We start from the raw sequence: 21,407 nt of genomic DNA, 5'->3' as shown, positions 1-21,407 counted from the left end.
CATGGAGGGGATGTGGATATGAATATAGATGGATTCTTTACTTGTCCATTGTGAAAAAAGTTTAGCATTTTATTATGCCTATTTGATAATGGGAGTTTATAAATTATTAAATACCACTCTATGTACAAAGCTTATCTTCAACTGTTCAATTCCTTCCTCCCCCTCTATCACTCCCCAATGCTTAAGTGATCTAAAGCTGCTTAACAATATGAAAAAAATCAAACAACAGATGTCTTTGTCGGCCATTCACCAGTTGTATAGCAGGATGTGTTCATCACTGCAGCATATTATACTCCCTGTGCACTTCTTTATGATGTAGGGCCAGATGGCTTAATACATTGATTAATATTTAGCTCTGCATATGGATATAGTTAACACATTTTCTGTCAAATCCAGGTAAACAGACCTTAACTGTAATCTTTACTTTTTTCTTCCCCTTTCTTTCCCCTGAGGTGCCCTACCCGCCCCCAGAAAGAATTGTTTTGTAGACAGAAAGCTCATCTACATTTCTTGGGACTGAACAGCCATGCAGGAACAAAGGGTAGAGTGATATTGGCAGACATCTCAGAAGTGTGAAAGACCAATAACTCATGAATAACAAGTCGGCACTAACAGTTTTAATGAGTGCTGTAATGGTTTAATGGATGGCACTTTAATAGGATTTCTAGTAGATTCATTTGGAAAGCTTGTCTTCAATAAAGCTGTCATTAACAAAGGACTGGATATCTTCACAGCAAAGCTGTGTAGTACAGAGGCTTTGTATACATGAAATAACGATCTCTCTAATACTGTTATTACCATCCCATGCTTTGACTAATCTTTTAGCTATTGTGTTACAAAATGGTTGCATGCTGGAAATAGGTCTGCTCTCATACCATGATGAACCATCCACTAAACAAGCTGGCCACTGGAGCCTGGTATAATGGAAAGTGGCTGTGGAATAATTTTAAATTGGGAAAACACATGCTCCTTGTGAGGGGGCAAATCCTGCTCCCCCTCACCCTGCTGAGCGAGAGCTCTCCTGACTGCACACTGTGGTGCAGTTCTACTGAGCAGGGGAGTAGTGACAGGATGCCAAACCTCCTGTAGGAGGTTCACACACTGCAGGGTGCCCTGGAGCTATGCTCATCAGGAAAGGGGCAAGAGTGAGGGAATTTGTGACCCTTCGGAGCCAATATGATTGGGGCATCCAGGGGCTGTAGGGGCTTCATGGCTGTAGAGAGAGAAAACATCCTTGGATCCTGCAGAATTTCCTAGCACAATGCCTGGGTGCTGTATATTGGGACAACATAAAATCATCAAAGGCACAAAGAGTTAGAGAGAAACTAATGATGAAAGAAAAAATTATGGAAAGAATGGTGAAAACCAGAATTCTCAGTACATGGCAAGACAAATAGACTATGCAAATTTAGAGAAATTAGTCACCTGCCCATAAAAAAGAACAATTTGACCCTCTTTTACCAATGTCAGTGTCTGAAATAAGAAATTAATATAATATCATCTGAATGTATAATAAGATGTATAATAAGATATAATATATTATGCAGGAAACTTACTAATAGAATGAGATTTACATACTGCATTAGCAAAACATGAATGCTAAATGCACGAACATTAATACCTTATCATGGCAACTTGCCAATGGAATTAACTTTTCCTAACACAGTAGGGGCTTGCACATTACATTGTAAAGGTTGCTATTATTGAGAGACATGGGTGCAGGGCTGAACCCAAAATGTACATCTGGACTCTGAACACTCACATTAATGATTTCTTATTGAATGTTGTTAAGCATTACACCATAGCTCTTAGCTAAACATTGTCAAGATACAATACCATAGATGGTGGCTTTCAATTACAATCAACTCAGGGAATTTGAGAGCAGAAAATTATACTCTTTTTCAAGTGGCAGCCAGACACATTGCCCTTCCCCATCCACCAATCTACACTACCAAAAAAAAAAGTAATTTCTTAACCTGGGTTAGTTAATCTGAGGCTGTGTCCAGACTCAGGGTTTTTTTCGGGAAAAGTAGCCTTTTTCTGAAAAAACTTCACCTGCGTCTAGACTGCAGCCGCGTTCTTTCGAAATTAAATCGAAAGAACGCGGCTTTTCTTTCGACGGCGGTAAACCTCATTTCACGAGGAAGAACGCCTTCTTTCGAAAGTGCTTCTTTCGAAAGAAGGCGTTCTTGAATGTAAATAGGGCTTCTTTGAAAGAGAGCATCCAGACTCACTGGGTGCTTTCTTTCGAAAAAGCGGCTTGCTCTTTCGAAAGTTCCGCATGCAGTCTAGACGCTCTCTTTCGAAAGAGGCTCTTTCGAAAGTATCTTTCGAAAGAGCCTCTTTCGAAAGAGGCTTGCAGTCTAGACATAGCCCGAGTAGCATATCAGTGCAACTCAGGTTTTAACAGCAACTCAGTTTTTAACTCGAACAGCAGTTCAAATTAATGCCAGTTCGGGAGCCTGGGGTTAACTCCCTCCTCTTGGCACAGAGCGTTGTCACCAGACGTGCTACAGCACTGTAGCTAAAGACTCATATGAGTCTTTAAAGGGAAGCTTGTGCCTCACAGAAAAACACTGTTTTTTAAAAGCAATCCTACAGTGAGTGTGTGTATATATATATATACATATATATCTTTTCTGTACTTCTCTTCCCTTAGCCTTAAGAGTTCATGTGTTTATTCCTGACAAAAAATTGTAATCCTCTGTTTGTGATATCATAATTGCTGTGGCAATGCTTATAGGTTAAAATCAGAGGACTATGTACCACTTTGGATAGGAAATAAATAGCAAGAGCAGATGAATGCTTCTAGTTTCATGAAAATATGTCAAATGATAAAATAAAGGGAAAACATACTGATTACCTATGTTATAGAGGTATATGGTATAAGTTTAACCAAAAATTGCAAGATTTTTCATTTCATGTGAAACACTAGCTCCTCTTTAAAATTTCACTATGCCTTTTAAGGATTTGCAAAGCCCGCTTCTTTAAAAAAAAATTAACGAGGACTAATGAGTAAAGAAGTCTTTCCTGATACACTATGGTTTACAAAACAAAATTTCATCTGAAAAAAAATAAAATGTTCACGAATGAAACAGAAATATATCATTAAAAAAGTATACATTTTATAATACCAACAGTCACTTCTGACTTTCTCAGTAGATTCTCCAACACACACTACAAATAAATCTTTAAATATTTTTATGAAATCATCAGATTTACCTCCAGTCGACAGCATAATCCCTCTGTGAATTACTTTTCTTGCTGTAAGAAGAAATGAGCTATTTCTCGCCTTCTCCTAGCTAACTACTCATCCATTAGCAGTGTGTTTATAGTTGAACACCAATACAAAACACACAATAATATTTGCACAAGTAATTTACCTACTTAAGCAGGTAAAACTGAAGTTCCCTGACAAAATGGTAAAGAATGCCAGTCAAAACACTAGCATCCTAATGTTAGGACAGCTGTCTTGTACCATTAATGTTTTTAATTAGATATGGAAAATCAAGGACTTCTAATATAAGAACATGGATCACACAGAAGGAAACAGGTAATATACCAATAATTTCCAGTTCAAATTCTTGTTCCCCCCCCCCCAATCCTACCTATCCTAGTGGCTCAGATATTGCTTAAGTAGAAACGACTACCAAGAAACCTTTGTGAATGTCATAGCACATGTGCTTTTAATAAAGAAGGCAGACAACTGTTCACTGTTCACTGACTTCACTAATTGTTTTTCAATAACTAGAGCACATCTTACAATGTAACGTTACAGAAAACCAATATATGGTATTTTCAATATTATAGTAAATAAGAGAAATACTATGAAGATAAAACAAATATGTGACATTTTGCCAAGAAAAATGATTTTTTGAATAGTGGTTCGTTTCAACTGTATTTTTAAGGAGATTAAATGTAAATGTTTCATTGCTAAGGGTTTATTCAGCTGCTGATTTTTCTTAGTCTCACATCAATAGCAGATTTGTATATGTTTTTGCAATATATTGTAGGTTAAGAGTATAGTGGTTAGCTTTCTGTCACTTAAAAAAAGTTAAAAATAAATGTACTTAAATAAATAAATGATCCTTTCAGCACAAATCTGTTCCACTGATATTGATAAACTATGGTAAGATGTCTGACATTATGGCAGTCTGGCACCGAGCCATAATGTGACTTCATCCAGTACTTAGTGGTAAAACAAAGGGCTGACTGTAATCTGTACCACTAAGCCCAATGAGAAGAAACATTAAAATGATGTACAATCCCTCTGCCAGTGAGACATACAGAGGGGCAGAGATATGGCACCTATTGTTATCAGGATACCTTATACAGCAGGTTCTCACCCCGAACAAAGATATGAACCTGCACAATATTTTCTACCTGGATTCACTTTCTTAACACACTAAGCCCTAGTCTACACTAGGAAGTCATTTCAAAATAACTGCCACCCCCTTCATTTAGAAATAATAAGCAGTGCATCCACACTACCAACCATGTTATTTCAAAATAACAGGTTGGTTATTTCAAAATCTGTACTACTGTTTTTCTGGGGGAATGAGCTTATTTCAAAATAGTTATTTTGGGAGTTATTATTTCAAAATAAGTAGACATGCCCTAAGGATATAACTGCCAGACACCTGGTTAAATTACAGACTAAAGACCTCAGATTGAAACTATTCAAACTGAAAATGAAAACCTGTTCAGTGTTACATTTTGTGTGCTACCTGATAGCAGAAAATAGAAGTTGAATCTCTCTAGTCTGGCACTTTCTGGACTGGCAACATCTGTGGTCCTGCATGATTTTAGTTAGCCGGATGTCCACTTATCATGGCTGTGGCCAAGTTTCCCGTTGTCCCATAAAGGTTCTTTACAGCCACCAGTCCTGCTCTCAGTGTTCTGTGCTATTATTTAGCTCTATTTTACCCCTGAATGTCTTCTAAGAGCCCAGTAAGCAGGGGAAGCATTGCTAATGCTGCTAGACAATATTGACCTCCTGTGGTTCAGCAAATACTCTGATTCGGCACCAGTCAGGTCCTAGGGGCGCCAGACTATAGAGGTTCAACCTGTATCATGTACAGTGTATTGTATGAAAGGTAACACATTCATATGTCATTTGAGACTCATTTTATCACACCTCTGTATTACTAAATTCTAAAGATTAAGTTAAAGAGGAATTACAATACAAGGCCAATTTCTAAATGAATATAGCTCTTCTGCTAGCAGTTGTCAAATCCATGTAAGGTCCTGCATTGCATAAAACCCTTTCTGAAACTCTAAAAGACTCCAAAGGTTTGTAGTAATCAATTTGGTTTATGAGTCTTGTCTTTAAATTGGAGAATGCAAAAGAACTTTTTAGTGAGGAAGAAACAACACACAGCCTCCCACTTCTCACCTCACACAAACCCAACCAACAAAACAGCAGACAGCTAAATTAGAGAATTATTAATGTTTATGAAACTTATAAATTATCCTCCCTTCGAAAACAGGAATAGGCAGGAAAAAATACATGAATGGGACTATAGCTTTAGGCAGAGGTGGGCAATAATTTTTAATGGGGGGCACTCCAAGATTTTGACAAGTGGTCAAGAGCCACACTTCTATGGAGGGGCTAAAGGGTCTGGGATGGAAGTTTGGTGCAGAAGGGAGCTTGAGGTAGGGGACTAGGATACATGAGAAGGTGTGGGATCTGAGAGGGAGTTTGAGTGAAGGAGAGGGTTGTGATCTGGGGCACGGGCTTAGGGTGTAGGAGAGGATTCTGGTCTGGGGAAGGGGTATAAGAGGAAGGGCAGTGACTGGGAGGGAGTTGTGACCTGGGAGAAGGGGATGCAGAGGATTTGGGCAGTGACCTGGAGCAGGGTCTGGGAAGGAGTTGTGACCTGGAGGAAAGGATGCAGAAGGTTTGGGTGGTGGCCTGGAGCAGATAGCTGTGGAGATAGAAGGGGTGTGGTGCCAAAAGAAGGCTCTGGCTGGGAGGCACTTACCTAGGTGGCTCCCAGCCAGCAGCCCTGCAGGAACCCTAGGCAGACTGGCTGCTGGAGTCCCTGGTTCATGGGCTGGCTGCACCACATGGCTCCACTTTGGGTATGGAGGTTGGGGAAGAGGAAAGGAGGCTTCACACGCTGTCCCTGCCCCCCCGAAAAATCTCTCCGCCGGAAAACTGACCAATGAGAGCTGACAGATTTTGCTGGGGGTGGTGGCGGGGTGGGAGAGGGAGGCAGGCAGGGCAACACACAAAGACTCCCTCCTCCCTCTCCAGCATCCAGAGCAGAGGATGAGCTGCTCTCTGCCTAAGGGTTCCGGGGAGGTAGCTCCCTAAACCACCAGATCTGGACTGCTGGCCATCCCTTGCTCACCCCTGACTTTAAGAGTTCTGCACGTCCACACCATATTTCTCTCAGAGAGGCATGCCAGGTAACATCAGCATACAACAACTGTTGGGACAACATCAAAACCAACCCTACTGGTGGCAAGGTAGCGCTATGGATTCAGGAGGACCAAGCGACAGTAGGAAGGTGATGTCTGGACTTAGGAGAAGCAGAAAAGGAAGTAGGGTGAAGAACTCACACAAAAAAAGGAATGGAAAAGAAATGCAAGTTTAGCTGAGAAGGAGAAGTAATGGGGATCCTACCAGAAGCAGACATCTTTGGATATGAGGTACAAGTAATGGGCAGACACTAATTTGTTTTAGGAATTAGGGGGATGTAGCTGAAGCTGACTGGGTGGGCAAACTAATTTAAGACATTTTTTTTTATCCAAATGATGCTCAGCCTTAAAGAAGGTACACTGCACTTCAAAGCCCTGTGAAGAACTGATCAGGAAGACATGAATTTTTATTGAATCAGATCATCAATCCCAGCTCATATGAAGCTTTGTGTTTTCTCTGTTAATTCACATTAGAAGAAATTCAATACAAATTTAAGAATTTTTACAAACTAAAATGAAAAACAAGTACTGGAAAGGTAGAGGAATCAGAGTAGTGCCAAGAAATCTATACTGGTAATGAAATTGCTTGGGGAAAGTAAAATCACATTTGCATTGTTTTTCAAAGGAAATAACTATAGAAGGCTTGTTTGTCCCTAGGAAAACTAATGGTAACTCACTCACGTAATAATTTGTTAATTTTTGCTAAAAATACTCTTTCTCTGAGATTGGCTGAATCAATTGAATGACACTAGGGATGTGTCTAAACTACACCCCTCTGCCAACAGAGGAATGTAGATTAGGCACATCACTATTGCAAATGAAGCGGGGATTTAAATATCCCGTATTTCATTAGAATAGAAATGGCACTTTGCCCGCAAAAAGCAGCAGTCTAGATGGGGATTGGTCGACAAAGAAAGCCTTTTCCAACTGATCCTGTAAACCTCGTTGCACGAAGCATAAGGGATCAGTCAGAAAAGGCTTTTCTTGTTGACCGATTCCTGTCTAGACAGCCGCTCTTTGCCGGCAAAGTGCTGCATCGGCAAAAAGCGGCGGCCATTTCTATTCAAATGTAAGCATGGGATATTTAAATCCCCACTTCATTTGCAATAGTGATGTGCCTAATCTACATCCCTCTGTCGGCAGAGGGGTGTAGTTTAGACACACCCTAGGTTATAGCACCTTAGTGTGTCAGCAGTTTGAGTCTAGCTTGAATTGTTATAGACTGAAATGCTACCATCTGTTCAGTTCTTCAAGTAAAACTGGGCTGGGGAGGGTCTTCGTCCACTTCCTAGTCTACATTACAGAATTCAACTGCATCAATTAATTCCTTTGTCTCATGAAAAGACAGACCACAGATTGGCTGGGCATAGAGAAAGAACTTAGAAAGCAAACTTGCTAGATAAGGGTTGACACACATTAAGGGTGCCTGACTTTACTATCGCTGCCCACATTTAAATACTGAATGCCTGCTCTTGTTTGATAGAATGTCAAAAAAAGAACTGGGCAGAAACAGAACAGTACAAAGCTATAGGAGAGGCAGCTGTTGATATCTGACAGAAGCTATTCAAGACTGAAAAATAACCCAGGGAACTAGCTGTAACTGGCGTTGGTAATATGCATTCTAGGTGCTTGTACTGATTTTAAGAACATACAAATCTGAAACAGCAGGGCTATCAAATGACACTGAAGTATAATGCTGAATGTCAGATCTCTGCAACACGCTAAGGTAATGCTCGAATATTAATTTCTGGACTCTGTACTTTAATACAAGGTGTACCAAAAATGTGAATTGCTATAATATTAGTTATTTATAAAAAGATGATCTGGCCAGTACAGTCCTTTCTGAGAAGCTACACTATTTCCTTATACTTTTACTAGGAAATAATTGTGGAATCTGTTAGCAAACATTGACTTTTTTGCGATGAACACTAAATTTCAGATAAATAGTCTGGCATTACATTAAGACAAAACCCAAATTCCTTACATAGCTAGAATTCTCATTGGCTTCAGCACCTGGCCCATTGTTTAAATACAGCGGAAGCTAATGGCTTATAACAAGACTGTCTTCACAAAAGCAACTCATAAAGGGCCAAATGTTAGCATGCAGACGATGCACAGACAGAGGTTAATGATCGCTCCTGCATCTCCTTGATCTTCCTATATCCTCTGTATATGGATGGTCTTCCTGAACCAAGTTAGAACAGCCTGAGGGCACTTTTTACTTTGGGGCCAAATCAATGTGTTGTTCATAATGAAGTTACAGTGGGTTTGCAGCTACAAGCAGTGAGTATATGTGCATGGAAAAGTGGTAATTTCAAACAGCTTAATTTCCCTTATACAGGCAGTCCCCGACTTACGCGGATCCGACTTATGTTGAATCCGCAGTTACGAACGGGGCTTTTCTCGCCCCGGAGGACACAGACTGCGGGACCTCGCGGTCCCGCCACCCGTGTACTCCGGGGCGAGAAAAGCTGCTCCGCGTCTCCCTGGTCTGCAGACCAGGAAGACGCGGATCAAAGCCGAGGAGGGGCTTGGGCAGCTGGGCAGCCCAGGCGTGCCTGGGCTGCCTGGCTGCCTGAGCCCCTCCGTGGCTTTGCAAAGCCTCGGGGGAAGCCGGCAGCGGGACAGCCCCCCAGCAGACCAGGCTTTTCTCGCCTGCGGTAGAGCAGCTGGGGCTGCTGGGTTGGTCCCCAGGTGTCCCCAAGTCAGCCGCTGATTAAACTGATCAGCGGCTGACTACAGGAAGCCCGAGGCAGAGTTGCTCTGCCCCGGGCTTCCTGGAATCATCCGCTGATCAGTTTCAGCAGCGGCTGACTTGGGGACACCTGGGGCAGAGCAGTTGGGGTGCTGCCCGGTTGGTCCCCGCAGCGCCGCCCCTGCGGGGACCTACCCGGCAGCGCCCCAGCTGCTCTGTCTTAGGCGTCCAGATTCAGCTGCTGTTGAAACTGATCAGCGGCTGATTCCAGGCAGCCCAGGGCAGAGCAACTCTGCCTCAGGCTTCCTGTAGTCAGCCCCTGGTTAGTTTCAGCAGCGGCTGAATCTGGAAGCCAGTTCCGACTTACATACAAATTCAACTTAAGAACAAACCTACAGTCCCTATCTTGTACGTAACCCGGGGACTGCCTGTATTCAAAATATATATTTCATTACATTTCACTACTTGATTTCAAAATTTACAGTGTAAGACAATGTACTCATGTGAATTGAAATAGAAAATGACAATGATGTGCTTATTTCACAATGTATTCTATACAAAGACATTGTTGTTATTTTAACAGGTAATTCTGAGCAAGAAAGAAAATTAATGCCAAGTGTAGGATACTAAATGTCAGATAACATATCTGCTTGCACACTTTCTATACTGTAGTCTACAAAATCAAGAACGCTATAGTTTCATACAATACAATAAACATTCACTCCTACTTTTTAGTACAGGTTGAACCTCTCTAGTGTGCACCTTGAGACCTGACTAGTGCTGAACCAAAGAATTTGCTGAACTATGGGAGGTCAATATTGTCTAGCAGCATTACCAACACTTCCACTGCTTACTGGGCTGTTAGAAAACATTTAGGGATAAATTAGAGCTAAATAACAGCACAAGACACTGAGCCAGGACTGGGGGCTATAAACAAAATTTATTGGATTGTGGGAAAGTTGGCCACCCCTATGGTAAGTGGACATCTGACTAACTAAAATCATGCCAGACCATGGATGTTGCTGAACCAGAGAGTGCTGGACTAGACAGGTTCAACCTGTAACTGTGGCATTAAATAACATATAAACTGTGCCTGAGATGTTGTGCAAATAAACTTATTTTTCTGAATCACAAAGGTTCACTCCACAAAAAACAAACAAACAAACCCCCCCCCTCCTCCCCTAAAAAACCGGTAATATGTACTATCTTGTAAAAGTGTGTCTCAGGACTCTGTTACTGCTGATAGTGTTGATGCTTATATGGACTGTTAATATGTGGTTCCTGGACACTAGAGAAATAGGTGCATTACAAACAATATCAATTATGAGATATCTGAGATAAGAATATTTATACGGTACCCACAGCTAGCTGGTTAGTAATGGTTCCTTCATTCAAAGGCATTCTACAGGAGTTTTAAAGCATTGACAGTTGACATGACAGACCGTAAGTGGAGCACAGTATTTAGATAGTCCTTAATTCATGGATCACTGATAGAACACTTCATACCCACCCTAAAGGAGCACTGTGGTCTGATGGTTCAATGTACATCTCTAGAGAATCTTTATCCATAGATTTGATACAACAGACTACAATGGCTTGGAAGGAGCAGTTACAATTTATTGTGTTTAACGGATGCTATCAAAGTGCTTTCATCCACAAATTATTGACATGAGAGTTCATTACTGTGTGCAGTATCTATTCATATATAGGGAGCTGTGCTCCAGGGATTATTGACAAGGTGGCCCATAAATGGTTCCTCTGTTCCAGTTGCATTCCATCATATTGTTTTATCCTACCATTTATGGATTATTGACAGGATAGAAAATAATGGCTTAGAGCTGTTATATGCACAGTAATGACTTTGGGCAATTACGTAATCTTTAATCCATGCAACATTGACACAATGGAACTCAACTTCTTCTCCTTCTCTAGTATTACATCTGCCTTGCCAATGTATATTATGAAGGAGTCTTATCCATAAGAATGCTGAAAGGAAGCTCTTAATCTATAGCTAGGGAGTTTGTGTATTCAGAATAGTCCAAGCATTGTATCACTTACACAGTATTGATGCCTGTACAGTTAAAGTATGTGTGTGTCAAACATCTTTATGAAAAGGTATCTCCAATGAGCATTAGTTATGTAACAAAGGTGCTTGTCCCATCATAGCTCTAATGGTATGTAAAACTGAAATCATCCAGATATATAATGATCACCTAATTGGCCTAAAAAAGAAACCTTAGATATCATTAAGGATAGTAAGAGTGAGACAACTGAGAAAGTTACCTCATATTCTTGTGAGAACTTCAAATTGTCATTAGCTTTCAATCTTTCAATGTGATCTGCAAGTTCCAAGATAGGTATTGGAGGATGGCTAGCCATGCCTGTTGAAAGAGAGAGAAGGGAAACAGCATTTAAAATAAACCAAAGAGATTGCATTATTCTAAAATTTAGAGAATACAGTAGTTAGAATGGCTAGAAATATGCAAGTAGTAAAGATGTTGTATGTGAAGGGAAGCAGGCAGATAGTTTGGCTACTCAAAGCAGGACATGCTCTGGAGAGATGAACTTTGAAGCCAAATAAAAATAATCACCAAGCATATTCCCAAAGCTAACATTCCTAGTGTAAAAGAAAGTGTTATTGTGCTATGAATCAATGAGGTTAGCTAGGCAGGAAAAATGAGACAGTTAGACCTGATGTTGACTTCTGCTTTGAGTAATGACTCTTAATGTCATTTCAAACTCCTTCTCCTGCACTGTGTGAAATGGAAACTGTGTCTTGAATTAGATAATGAAAGGTGAGCTGAGAAAATAGACACTGAAAGAGGCCTAAAGGGGAAAAAATAGTATTTTGACAGAAAACAAAGTGACTTATGCATAATCAAGGAAAACTAACTTGGAGAATGAAGGTTACCAGGGTAACCGGAGACACCTGAACCTGCAAAGGAAATGATATAAAATAAAATAAAATAAAATAAAATAAAATAAAATAAAATAAAATAAAATCCCAAATTAATTAAAAAAAATACAAATAAAAATGAAATGGATCGCTTGGTAATTAGAGGGGACTGATAATGTTTCAAGAACGGAAGGACTGACTATACATTCTGACTCAATCAGACCAGGAAGACTCTAAGATAGCTTTAATATTTTATGAAGTTTTGAGATGATTGACATTCACATGCAACTGTGGATGACTAGAATAACATGCATCACTGCTTATAGACAACAGTCAGTAAAGACAAGACTGGACATCAGACAACTAGAGCTTCAAAAATGTTTTCACTAGTAGCAGATTGTAGAGACAGGGGTTGTACAATTCAGCTGGAAACACATATCTGGCTGTACTAGTACCTTAAAGTGATCTTACCCTCAAACCCCATTATCAACCCCCAAAAGTACCTACAATCTACTTCAGGTGTAAACATCTTTGTCTACTGATGAAGATACAGAATGAAAGAGAGAGTGAAAGAGAGTCTGGAAAAAGATGGGGATTGACAGAAAAAGAAGGGGGGGAGGAAGGAAGAGAGAGGGAGAGAAAAAGGCAAAGAGAGATGTGGGGCCAACTAGAACAGGCTGCCAGCTAAATATTTGCCAGCATACTCTTTGTGGCCATTTCCCCCTGAATCAATTAGTTTTGATGCCACCTCCCCAAAATAGTTGGCATTTATTTCTTCAGGTTTACTTTTACCAGGCCTAGAAGAAAATAGTGTGTATAATCCAGTTACAGGGAGAAACCACAGCTAGAAAATTTTGTCTAGTGAACCCCAGGATCTGCTGAAATTACAAAAGAAAACAATGATGACTGCAGGGGGCTCAAAGTGGAAGCCATGTTGCACAATTCAGTTTGATTTGTCACCATGAATTTCAGGAGTGTTCTGAGGAATATCTAATTTACAATTTCTACCACACCACTCTAAATGACCAATGGGATTATGATATGGTCACTTCATAATTTTTTTGTGGTATTTTAGTCACTAATTAATAAATTTCAGTTCACAGGAAGGACCAGAAGCTCTGATCCAAATCATTTGAGCCTTGTATAGTACTCATAACATACTTTCATATAGTTAAATGCTAACCGCACAGTGATTCTGTCACTGCGAGGTTTTATTATAGATAGTATGACATACTACCAGTCAACTGAACTAAGGGGAGTACCCAGGAATAATGGGGATATTTTTAGGAAGTTAGAGGTGTTAAATTAGTAGCAAATTATCTATATCAGTTCTGGAGTCTGCCATTTTCTCAGTTGTCAAATTAAGGCCATTACATTGATTTTTGAGAGTTGTGGGTGACATTTTTATAATAATTAGACTGATTTGATCCAGATCAAGCACCCCAATGAAAAGTATGGGAGTGAAAAGGCACAAGAAAACTCTAGACTTATCCAGAAATGGAGGTGGACTGATGTACATCTAAAACAGTGCTTGAACAAAGAAAATAATAGAGACAAAGATGTTTAGACCTTTTCGAGCGAATCGTGGGAGAGAGTTATTATCATATAAGGACTGAGTGGTAGTTTGGCTAGAGAGGGAGGACACAGAGCCAATCAGGGAGGCGTAGGGGACTGAATTACTGCTCAAAGCTGTAAAAAGTAAAGCCAATTGGAAATGGGAAACAAATTAGTAACAGTAGCAGAAGGCCATCATAATCAATCAATCAATCAATCAGTCATACAGACATACATGTGTACACTTCTGACATGCACAAAACCACTGCCTGGAAACTGTATTCAGAAGAAAATATCCACAAGTCCAGTCTCTCTACTGTAAAGGTAAAGGACATACAACTGAAAAAGTGGGTAATTTTTGTTAATTAGTGAACCTATCCTATCCTTTTCTACAGCACCAAGAACTTGGATCTTAGTACTTAGCTCAGTGGTGAGGGTGTTGACTCATTTTAAAGAGTCAGAAATTGTTGGTAAATTATTAGGCTATTTGATTAATCAATTCAAACTATTCCTTTTTTAAAATTGGCCTTTTAAAGAACCATTATTACAGAGGTACCCATTACCACTCTAAAGTTGAGCAACTACCACCATTTACATTTCTCACCATACAATTCTAAAGGGTGATTCCTTTGTAAACATTTGGTGCAGAGTGAAACTTGGCATAAAACTTTTCTAAGCAGGAAACTTACAGATAACTTTTATAATTATTGGCAGACTCTTATTTGAGCATAACCCCCTTCTGCCAGAACTCATTTTATGATACTATAATTGAACAATAGTTAAAATTCTTTAATATTTTACAGTCAGCATATAAAGTGAAGAACGTGCATTTGGTAGGGCTAATATTTTTTTAAAGACACAACAGATGCAATACCGAGGAGACAAATATATTACTTTTTCTTTTTTGAAGGGCTTTTGCTATGTACTCATTCTACGTATCTGTATTATACAGATGTATCCTCTTGATAATATGCATTCACGTTTCTCAAAGAGATGTTAAGGTATATGCTGCAGGTGCATATTAACACCGCTGATGCAAGCTGGAGGCTCCTATTGACTTCACCATGGATTGTTTGCACGAAGGGCAGAACTTAACTCTCACTACACAAAATGCAGCCAATCAGACTTATTTTATAGCTCTACAATATAGAATGCATACTTTTGCTGATAAACATTCATATCATTCCACATATGCTATGAGCATGTATTAAAACTAATAGACAAAATGCAGCTACATCTTTACAGGTCCTCTCACATGCTTAGTAGGTCAAAAGGAATAACATGCCAATGACATGCTTCACTTAGCTTTTTTATTCAAATAAAGAAAAGGGTAAATTAAAGCACACAAAAATGTTAAAATAATGCTCTAAAGATCTGACTCAATCAATGATGACAATATCATGCAAAGTTACATCTGAATTTCCATCTATCACCAGCCCTTATGGCTAACTACTGAAGAGGACTGCAAAGAGTGACTGATTTTTTACTGAATAATTGTGTCCCCTCCCCAAAATAATTTAACAAGAACTTGTGGCTCCAATAATACATTGAAATATCTTCTTATCTTCTAGTAATTGTACCATTAATGTGAGGGATATGGTATACTATTTGGGCTACAATACTTAGGTGTAATATAGGGAGAGTTAAGACAAAATTCAATACAAAACAGAGGGCAGATGAAAGGACCTCTGCATCAGTCACTTAATTCATGCTTAAGACCTTAGGGTGAAAACCCGATCCCACTGTAGTCAATGGGGATTTTGACCTTAACTTCCATGGGGCCAGGATTTCATCCTTATGTAGACTCTGCACTGAGGTGAATATTAATAGAAGTGAACAAGAAATAGAAAAGGAGCCTTCCATTTGCTACTTTCTTGCATGTATGCATTTATGAGATAGAAGATCAAGGCATTTTTGAGGCTTTAATATCATCGGGGAGCACATTTGGTTTGAAAATTGCTCAAGGTGTGAGTGAAGCTCCAAGTTTACAAGTCCCTGATGAATAAGCAATAGAGATTAAATAGAGCACTTAGCAGTTACAACATGCTACAGTTGCTTTTAAAAACAGGCATGTTGGAAATCTGACAATTTTCACAGAAAAACCTTTATCAAATTACTTGTATTATACACGCCCACATCAAACTAATAACCTGTGATCATTAAAGATACATTTATTGCACTAAGTATTTAATATAATATCATAGAAAAAAATCACGCTGTTTCCATCAACAGAGGAGCCGACACTAGTGGCACCTGTCCTGTCAAAAGCATAAAACTTGTGTGCAGCCTGTGCAACAAATTAAAAACCCACCAATACTGATCTGAGGTCAAAGGGAGTTTGGTTTCCAGGAGAACTCCAGGAGGTGATGCTAGAATAGCTGATACTAGAATTACTTTTATTCTTTGTTAACAGTCGCTACAGTGAAAACAAACTTGAGGGAGTAGGTTCAGGACTTATCTAACCACAATAGCGATTTCTAAGTATCCTATTTCACAATAGTTCCTTCTATGAACACTCTATTTTGAAATACAATACATTATTTTCCAGAACAATTTGTGTAGGTACAAAGTGGAACAATGCTTCTGAAATCAAGGTGACTTTTATTCTGGAAAAGAGTGCCCGTGTGGGAGCTATTCAGGTCAGTTTCCCCAAGCAGACACACCTGTGCTCTCTCATCAGTGTTGACATAATTCTCATGAATATGAATGAGAGGAGGAGAGTTCTGCTAGCTTGTAAGTCAGATGTATAAATCCAAGCATCAACTTTTCCCCTTGTGTTTAATTTGCTATTTTCTAGACTTTTCCAGTTGACCTGTTTTATTTTGTTTTGCTTGATCTTGGAAAGAGACTGGTGCAGTTTCCTTAAATAACTCTTCCCACAAGTATATGGTGAAGAATGACTTACATAAATATGAGTAAATCTTTGAATTCAAACTGTTATAATTGTCTTTATTTTCCTTGAATTTCAAGTATCTTTATATTTAACTAATGTGCTATAATGAGATAATTGTTTAATTGGTGTTCAATTACATAAATTACTTACAAGTGTGGCACATTTTGTACTTAAATGAAAAACAAAAAGTGACTTGTCAGGAACAAATCAATCTTGTTTCTCTCCTGACAGGCAGTCTGGAGTTTTTTCCTGAGCCTTAGGTCTCAGAAAATTTCAAACAATTTCAAATCAGTCACTTTATTTTTTGTAAGTCACAGTGTCTCCTTTTTGTAGATTTTATTTGATGAGATCTTTAATGTAGACATAATTATTGTTCTTTCCCTTATCCCTTGACCGCTCTCTGTCAACATGGCTTAGTGACTTTTAAAACTTGCTTGTAAGGTTAATGATTTTAATCTGATGTTTTCTAGTAAACTTGCAAGAATATGACTCTTAATCATCCCTTCTCCTCCACCTTTAGAAAATAATAAAACTTATACACTGAAACCCCTTATGCTGTTGGGAGATTGGGCATTTTCATATTGACTTAAAGAAAACCTGACACAGATGTGACCCACTTGCTGACATATGGGCTAGCTAACAAATTTACATTTGTATGGGAAGCCCATATGGAGACAGAATCTTCTCAGATGTAGAACTGTGGGCTATTCCCTTATGTTGAGACACAGTGCCAAACGTTTTCATGGTGTAGCTCCACTTGTTGCAATGGAGTGAAACCAGAGATGAATATGGTCCTCTGTGTTCAGAATAAAATGGGAATTATCCTAATAACACTGTTCTTTACTGGTAAAGCATGAAGAAAAGTGATAGGAAAGTGAAAGCTTTATTGTTCTGGCAATTCTGAATTTAGATTCATATGGTGTCTTCATATTGTGTTAGTATTTTCATCACCAGTTCAACTTGATCATTAATAAAATAAGAAAGGCCACATGGCAAAATAGAAGATAAAATACTATGGACAATCCACATAGTTTTTTTAAATGGTTATATTAAACCAGATATACTAAAGTTGATGTTACTCATATGGCATGGATTTCAAATGATTTTTAATCCAACAGGATTAAACCTTGAAGTTCACATCCCACTTACACCTCCCCCCACCCCACCTTTGACAAAATAAATTTGTGGTTTAAGATTAAAAACATTTTTTTACAACATTGTGTCTTGAACATCTGACAAGTGGCTGTTTTTGAGCCTTTCAAACAGTCAAAGCATTTGTTACCCATTACTGTTCATCAAGGTTCATCATTATCGTGAATAGAGGGGATTCCATACACACTCTATTATCATCTCCCAGTGGAAACACATCTACTTAATTTCTATGTTGACAGGCATGTGCTTGCCCCTTAAACACTGGGGATTTTTAATGATGCTCTGCCTCACATTGTCTAATTTATTTTTGATCTCTGCTCCCCATTAGTAACCATATTAAACAAGAGATTGGTAATCTAAACATTTCAATTTAAGTGAAAATTGTCTCTTCAGTTGCTCCACATTATCAGTTCATTAGGAAACATAATGACTATTTTTGATGGTACACTTTCAGTGGCAGAGATTTTGTATTCATCTGAGTATTAAAGGCACCCAATACACTCTGACTGCTGCATCTATCTATCTATCTATCTATCTATCTATCTATCTATCTATCTATCTATCTATCTATCTATCTATCTATCTATCTATCTATCTATCTATCTATCTATCTTTGACCCTTCTGGAGTCTTACTGCCCTGGGTGCATGCTGACTGCTAAAACCCATTCAGCATTGTGTCATTGAATACAATTATTGGTAACTGTGTCCACAGAGGATAAAGTTGTACCTTTTTATGAAGGCAATTATAAATGTTTCAATAAAATGTACACAGCAAAATTCCTAATTCCCTTTCAGGGGAAAATGTGTAAGAAAACATATACGGTTCCCGTGAATATAGGGCCTCTTTTTATTTAATCTTGCTGGCTTTGTGTTTGAGTAGAATTTAAAACTGTGTTAGTAGGTTTCTAACCCATGCCTCAATATCTACACTACTATTATTATCTTCTTTAGCTCGATTAAAAGCTAGAATGAGTGTGTCTACCTGCGCTATAATCACACTTTCACTTGAACTGTAAACATAGCCTTATGCTGAATGCACAGCTCCATTAAAGTCAAAGGGAATTCAACAAGAGCTTCTGCTTCTACACAAGAATACAGGTTGAACCTCTCTGGTCCACTACTCTCTTGTTTAGCAACATCTGTGGTCCGGTAAGATTTTAGTTAGTCCGATGTCCACTTATCATGGGTGTGACCAAGTTTCCTGCAGTCTTATAAAATTTGTTTGTAGCTACCCAACCTCGCTCTCAGTTTTCTGTGCTGTTATTTAGCTCTAATTTACCCTTAATTGTCTTTTAAGAGCCCAGCAAGCAGTGGAAGTGTTGGAAATGCTGCTAGATAATATTGACTTTCCATGATTCAGAAAATACTCTGTTTGGCACCGGTCAGCTCCCAAGGGTGCCAGACTAGAGAGATTCAAACTGCAGTGCCACTGACTTCAGCAGGGTCGGGATCTCAGTCTTAGAATTCGTTAGCTAACATCTTCCAACATGATTTTATATCCTGAATGAGACAAACTGCCTGAGGCAGAAACTGTCTTTTTTATTACTTTTTTGTACAGTGCTGAACACAATGGATTCCTGATCCTTGATTGTGGGTCCCTGATGCTACCATGATACAAATAATAATAGTAATTTGATTTGCAGTTCACAAGTGCCTGAAAAATCAGACACTTGTGTTACTAAAACGGTTCGTTGCCTAGAAATTAATGATATCAGTGAATTGTGGCTTCACATCCAAGTTCACTAAAAAATGTCAAACCCATGCTAACGCCTGTTGCAAAGAAATGTTCAAATTCACTTATCTCCAGTTTTTTCCAGAGCAATGAGGTAAAACTATAAAGTCTACATTCTAATGTAGCATGAGCCGTCTCTTCCCCCACTTTATTTTAAAATATAACAAAAAATAAAACATATATTCAAGACTAAGGCTACAAATTTCAACACACCAAAGTAAAAAAACAAAAAAGGAAACTGTATGTAATAATATTAAAGTAAGCCATTATTTGTACAAGAACTATGGATTTGGCAGTTTGTTTTAGAACACATATGATGTGAACAGAGCTGTAATAACTGTAACTTTTTCTTTTCCTGATTTTGTTTACTCTTTTGAAATAAACTGTGTATGTGTGCACGTGTGCATTGTGTGGTTTAATAAATCTCTGACAATCTCCATTTCATTTCCTGATTTAGTGCATTTAAATAGATAAAAGTGAATTAAAATAGTGGTTATGTAGTCCCTTGCCTTCCACAGTTACCAGAGAGGACCAAGATGTGTGGCAGCAAGGAGCTTAATAAATGTAGGACCTATTGGTCAGGGAGTTCACTACAGGTTGAACCTCCCTCATCAAGGCCTCTCTGATCTGGCAACATTCATGGTCCAGCAGGACCACAGATGTTGTTAGACCAAAGTGCCCCAGACACAGAGGTGGACTAGGTGGCAGAGAGCCTAGGGAGAAGCTGCCGCCCCATGGGGGGTGGAGGCAGAGAGCACCAGGAGAGGCTGCCATCTATAGTGGGGCCAGATGTGGGGCTAGGGAGCCCTGAGAGCAGTTGCCGCCCTGCTCAGGGCTGGGGACAGGGAGCTCCGGGAAAAGCCACAGGGCTGGAGGCAAGAAGCAGAGTCCTGCGAGTGGGCTATGGGCAACAGAGCCAGGGAGGTGGGCTAGAGGAGGCCACATCTCTGGGTTCTCCAGAGAGGCAACGAGGAGGGGAGCTCTGGGTGGGACTGGAGGTCTGATCTTCCCTGGTTTGGCAAATTTCTTTTTGGAGGGGACCGCTCAGATACCACGGGTGCCAGACCAGGGAGCTCCAACCTGTAGTAGCAGGTGAAGGCATGATTCTTTGTGTTCATGGTCTCACTGCAGAATTTATAGTAATAGCCCTGATTTTTGTACATTGCTTTGGGTAAATTAGGAAGACTTTAAACGCGATCAATCAGAATAGACTTGTGGCTTCATTTAAATCATACTGTGACAAAAAGTCCACTGGAACACAACACCATAAAAATTAAGGTGTCTTAAAAATTAAGAAAAATCCAAAGATAAATTATCAACTCATTCATGCAAGGGTGACAAAAATTCCAGGACCACATTTTTTTATTTTTATCCTGAACTTGGCTGTCAAGGTTACTCCCATTAAGAAAATGAAATTAAACATACTAGAAAGGGTAAAATGGAGGTAACACAGGTTTAAAGATATTTTGCAAAATATCATCCCTATCCCTCACAAATAGTTATATATTAATATACTCTTTTAACCTCAGACACAGCCCATTTTGTAAGACAAGAGTAGTTTTTTCCAGTGCCTTTCTGTTTTGCACATCTGTTGTGCATAGCCCAGACACTTAAGAGAGACCTTAGCATGACAGTTGTACACAATCAATATGAGAAATATGAATGATTCCTATAAAACAATCCCTTAAAGGGACACTGTCAACTCAAAATCTAGTCAATTTAAAGAAAATGAATTTAAAAAGTTGTTTCAGGGAAAACACCTGCTCCAGAGACTTGTGGCCAATTTTTGATCCCTTGTAGTTAAATATTCCTATGTGAAAAATTGTCTCTCTTTTCTGTTGCCATGTGAAAGACGCGGACAAAATCAAGGGAGACTGACTACCTGACTGCAGTGGAAAGGGAATATTTGTACACAAATGCACACTGTTTATAAATTGGGGAAATAATTTCCCAGCCCCCAATCTCTTCATTGTTACTTGTAACAAGCGTATGCAAATAATGTCTACGAAAAAATGTGTTTAAGTTGATAGAGTCACTGCTAGTGGAATTACTTATTTA

General features: G+C 39.1%; 1 protein-coding gene across 21 annotated transcripts in view; it reads right to left on the bottom strand.

Moving 5' to 3' along the window:
- Positions 1-21,407, bottom strand: part of PTPRD (protein tyrosine phosphatase receptor type D) — a 1,795,899-nt gene that overhangs the window by 83,399 nt on the left and 1,691,093 nt on the right. For 13 of the 21 annotated variants that reach the window (XM_075931585.2, XM_075931586.2, XM_075931588.2 and 10 more), the window contains 2 exons: positions 12,015-12,056; positions 11,405-11,502 (listed from right to left, as the gene is read on the bottom strand). In XM_075931585.2, coding sequence (XP_075787700.1) covers positions 11,405-11,502; positions 12,015-12,056 — 140 coding nt within the window. The remainder of the gene's footprint in view (positions 1-11,404; positions 11,503-12,014; positions 12,057-21,407) is intronic. The other 8 variants (XM_075931595.2, XM_075931596.2, XM_075931597.2 and 5 more) reach the window with 1 other exon arrangement.

The sequence above is a fragment of the Pelodiscus sinensis genome, chromosome 6, assembly GCF_052426305.1.
Source record: "Pelodiscus sinensis isolate ZL-2025 chromosome 6, ASM5242630v1, whole genome shotgun sequence".
Lineage (NCBI taxonomy): Eukaryota > Metazoa > Chordata > Testudines > Trionychidae > Pelodiscus > Pelodiscus sinensis.
Note: the sequence above shows the minus strand (reverse complement) of the source record. Positions and strands in the feature narration are given on the sequence as shown.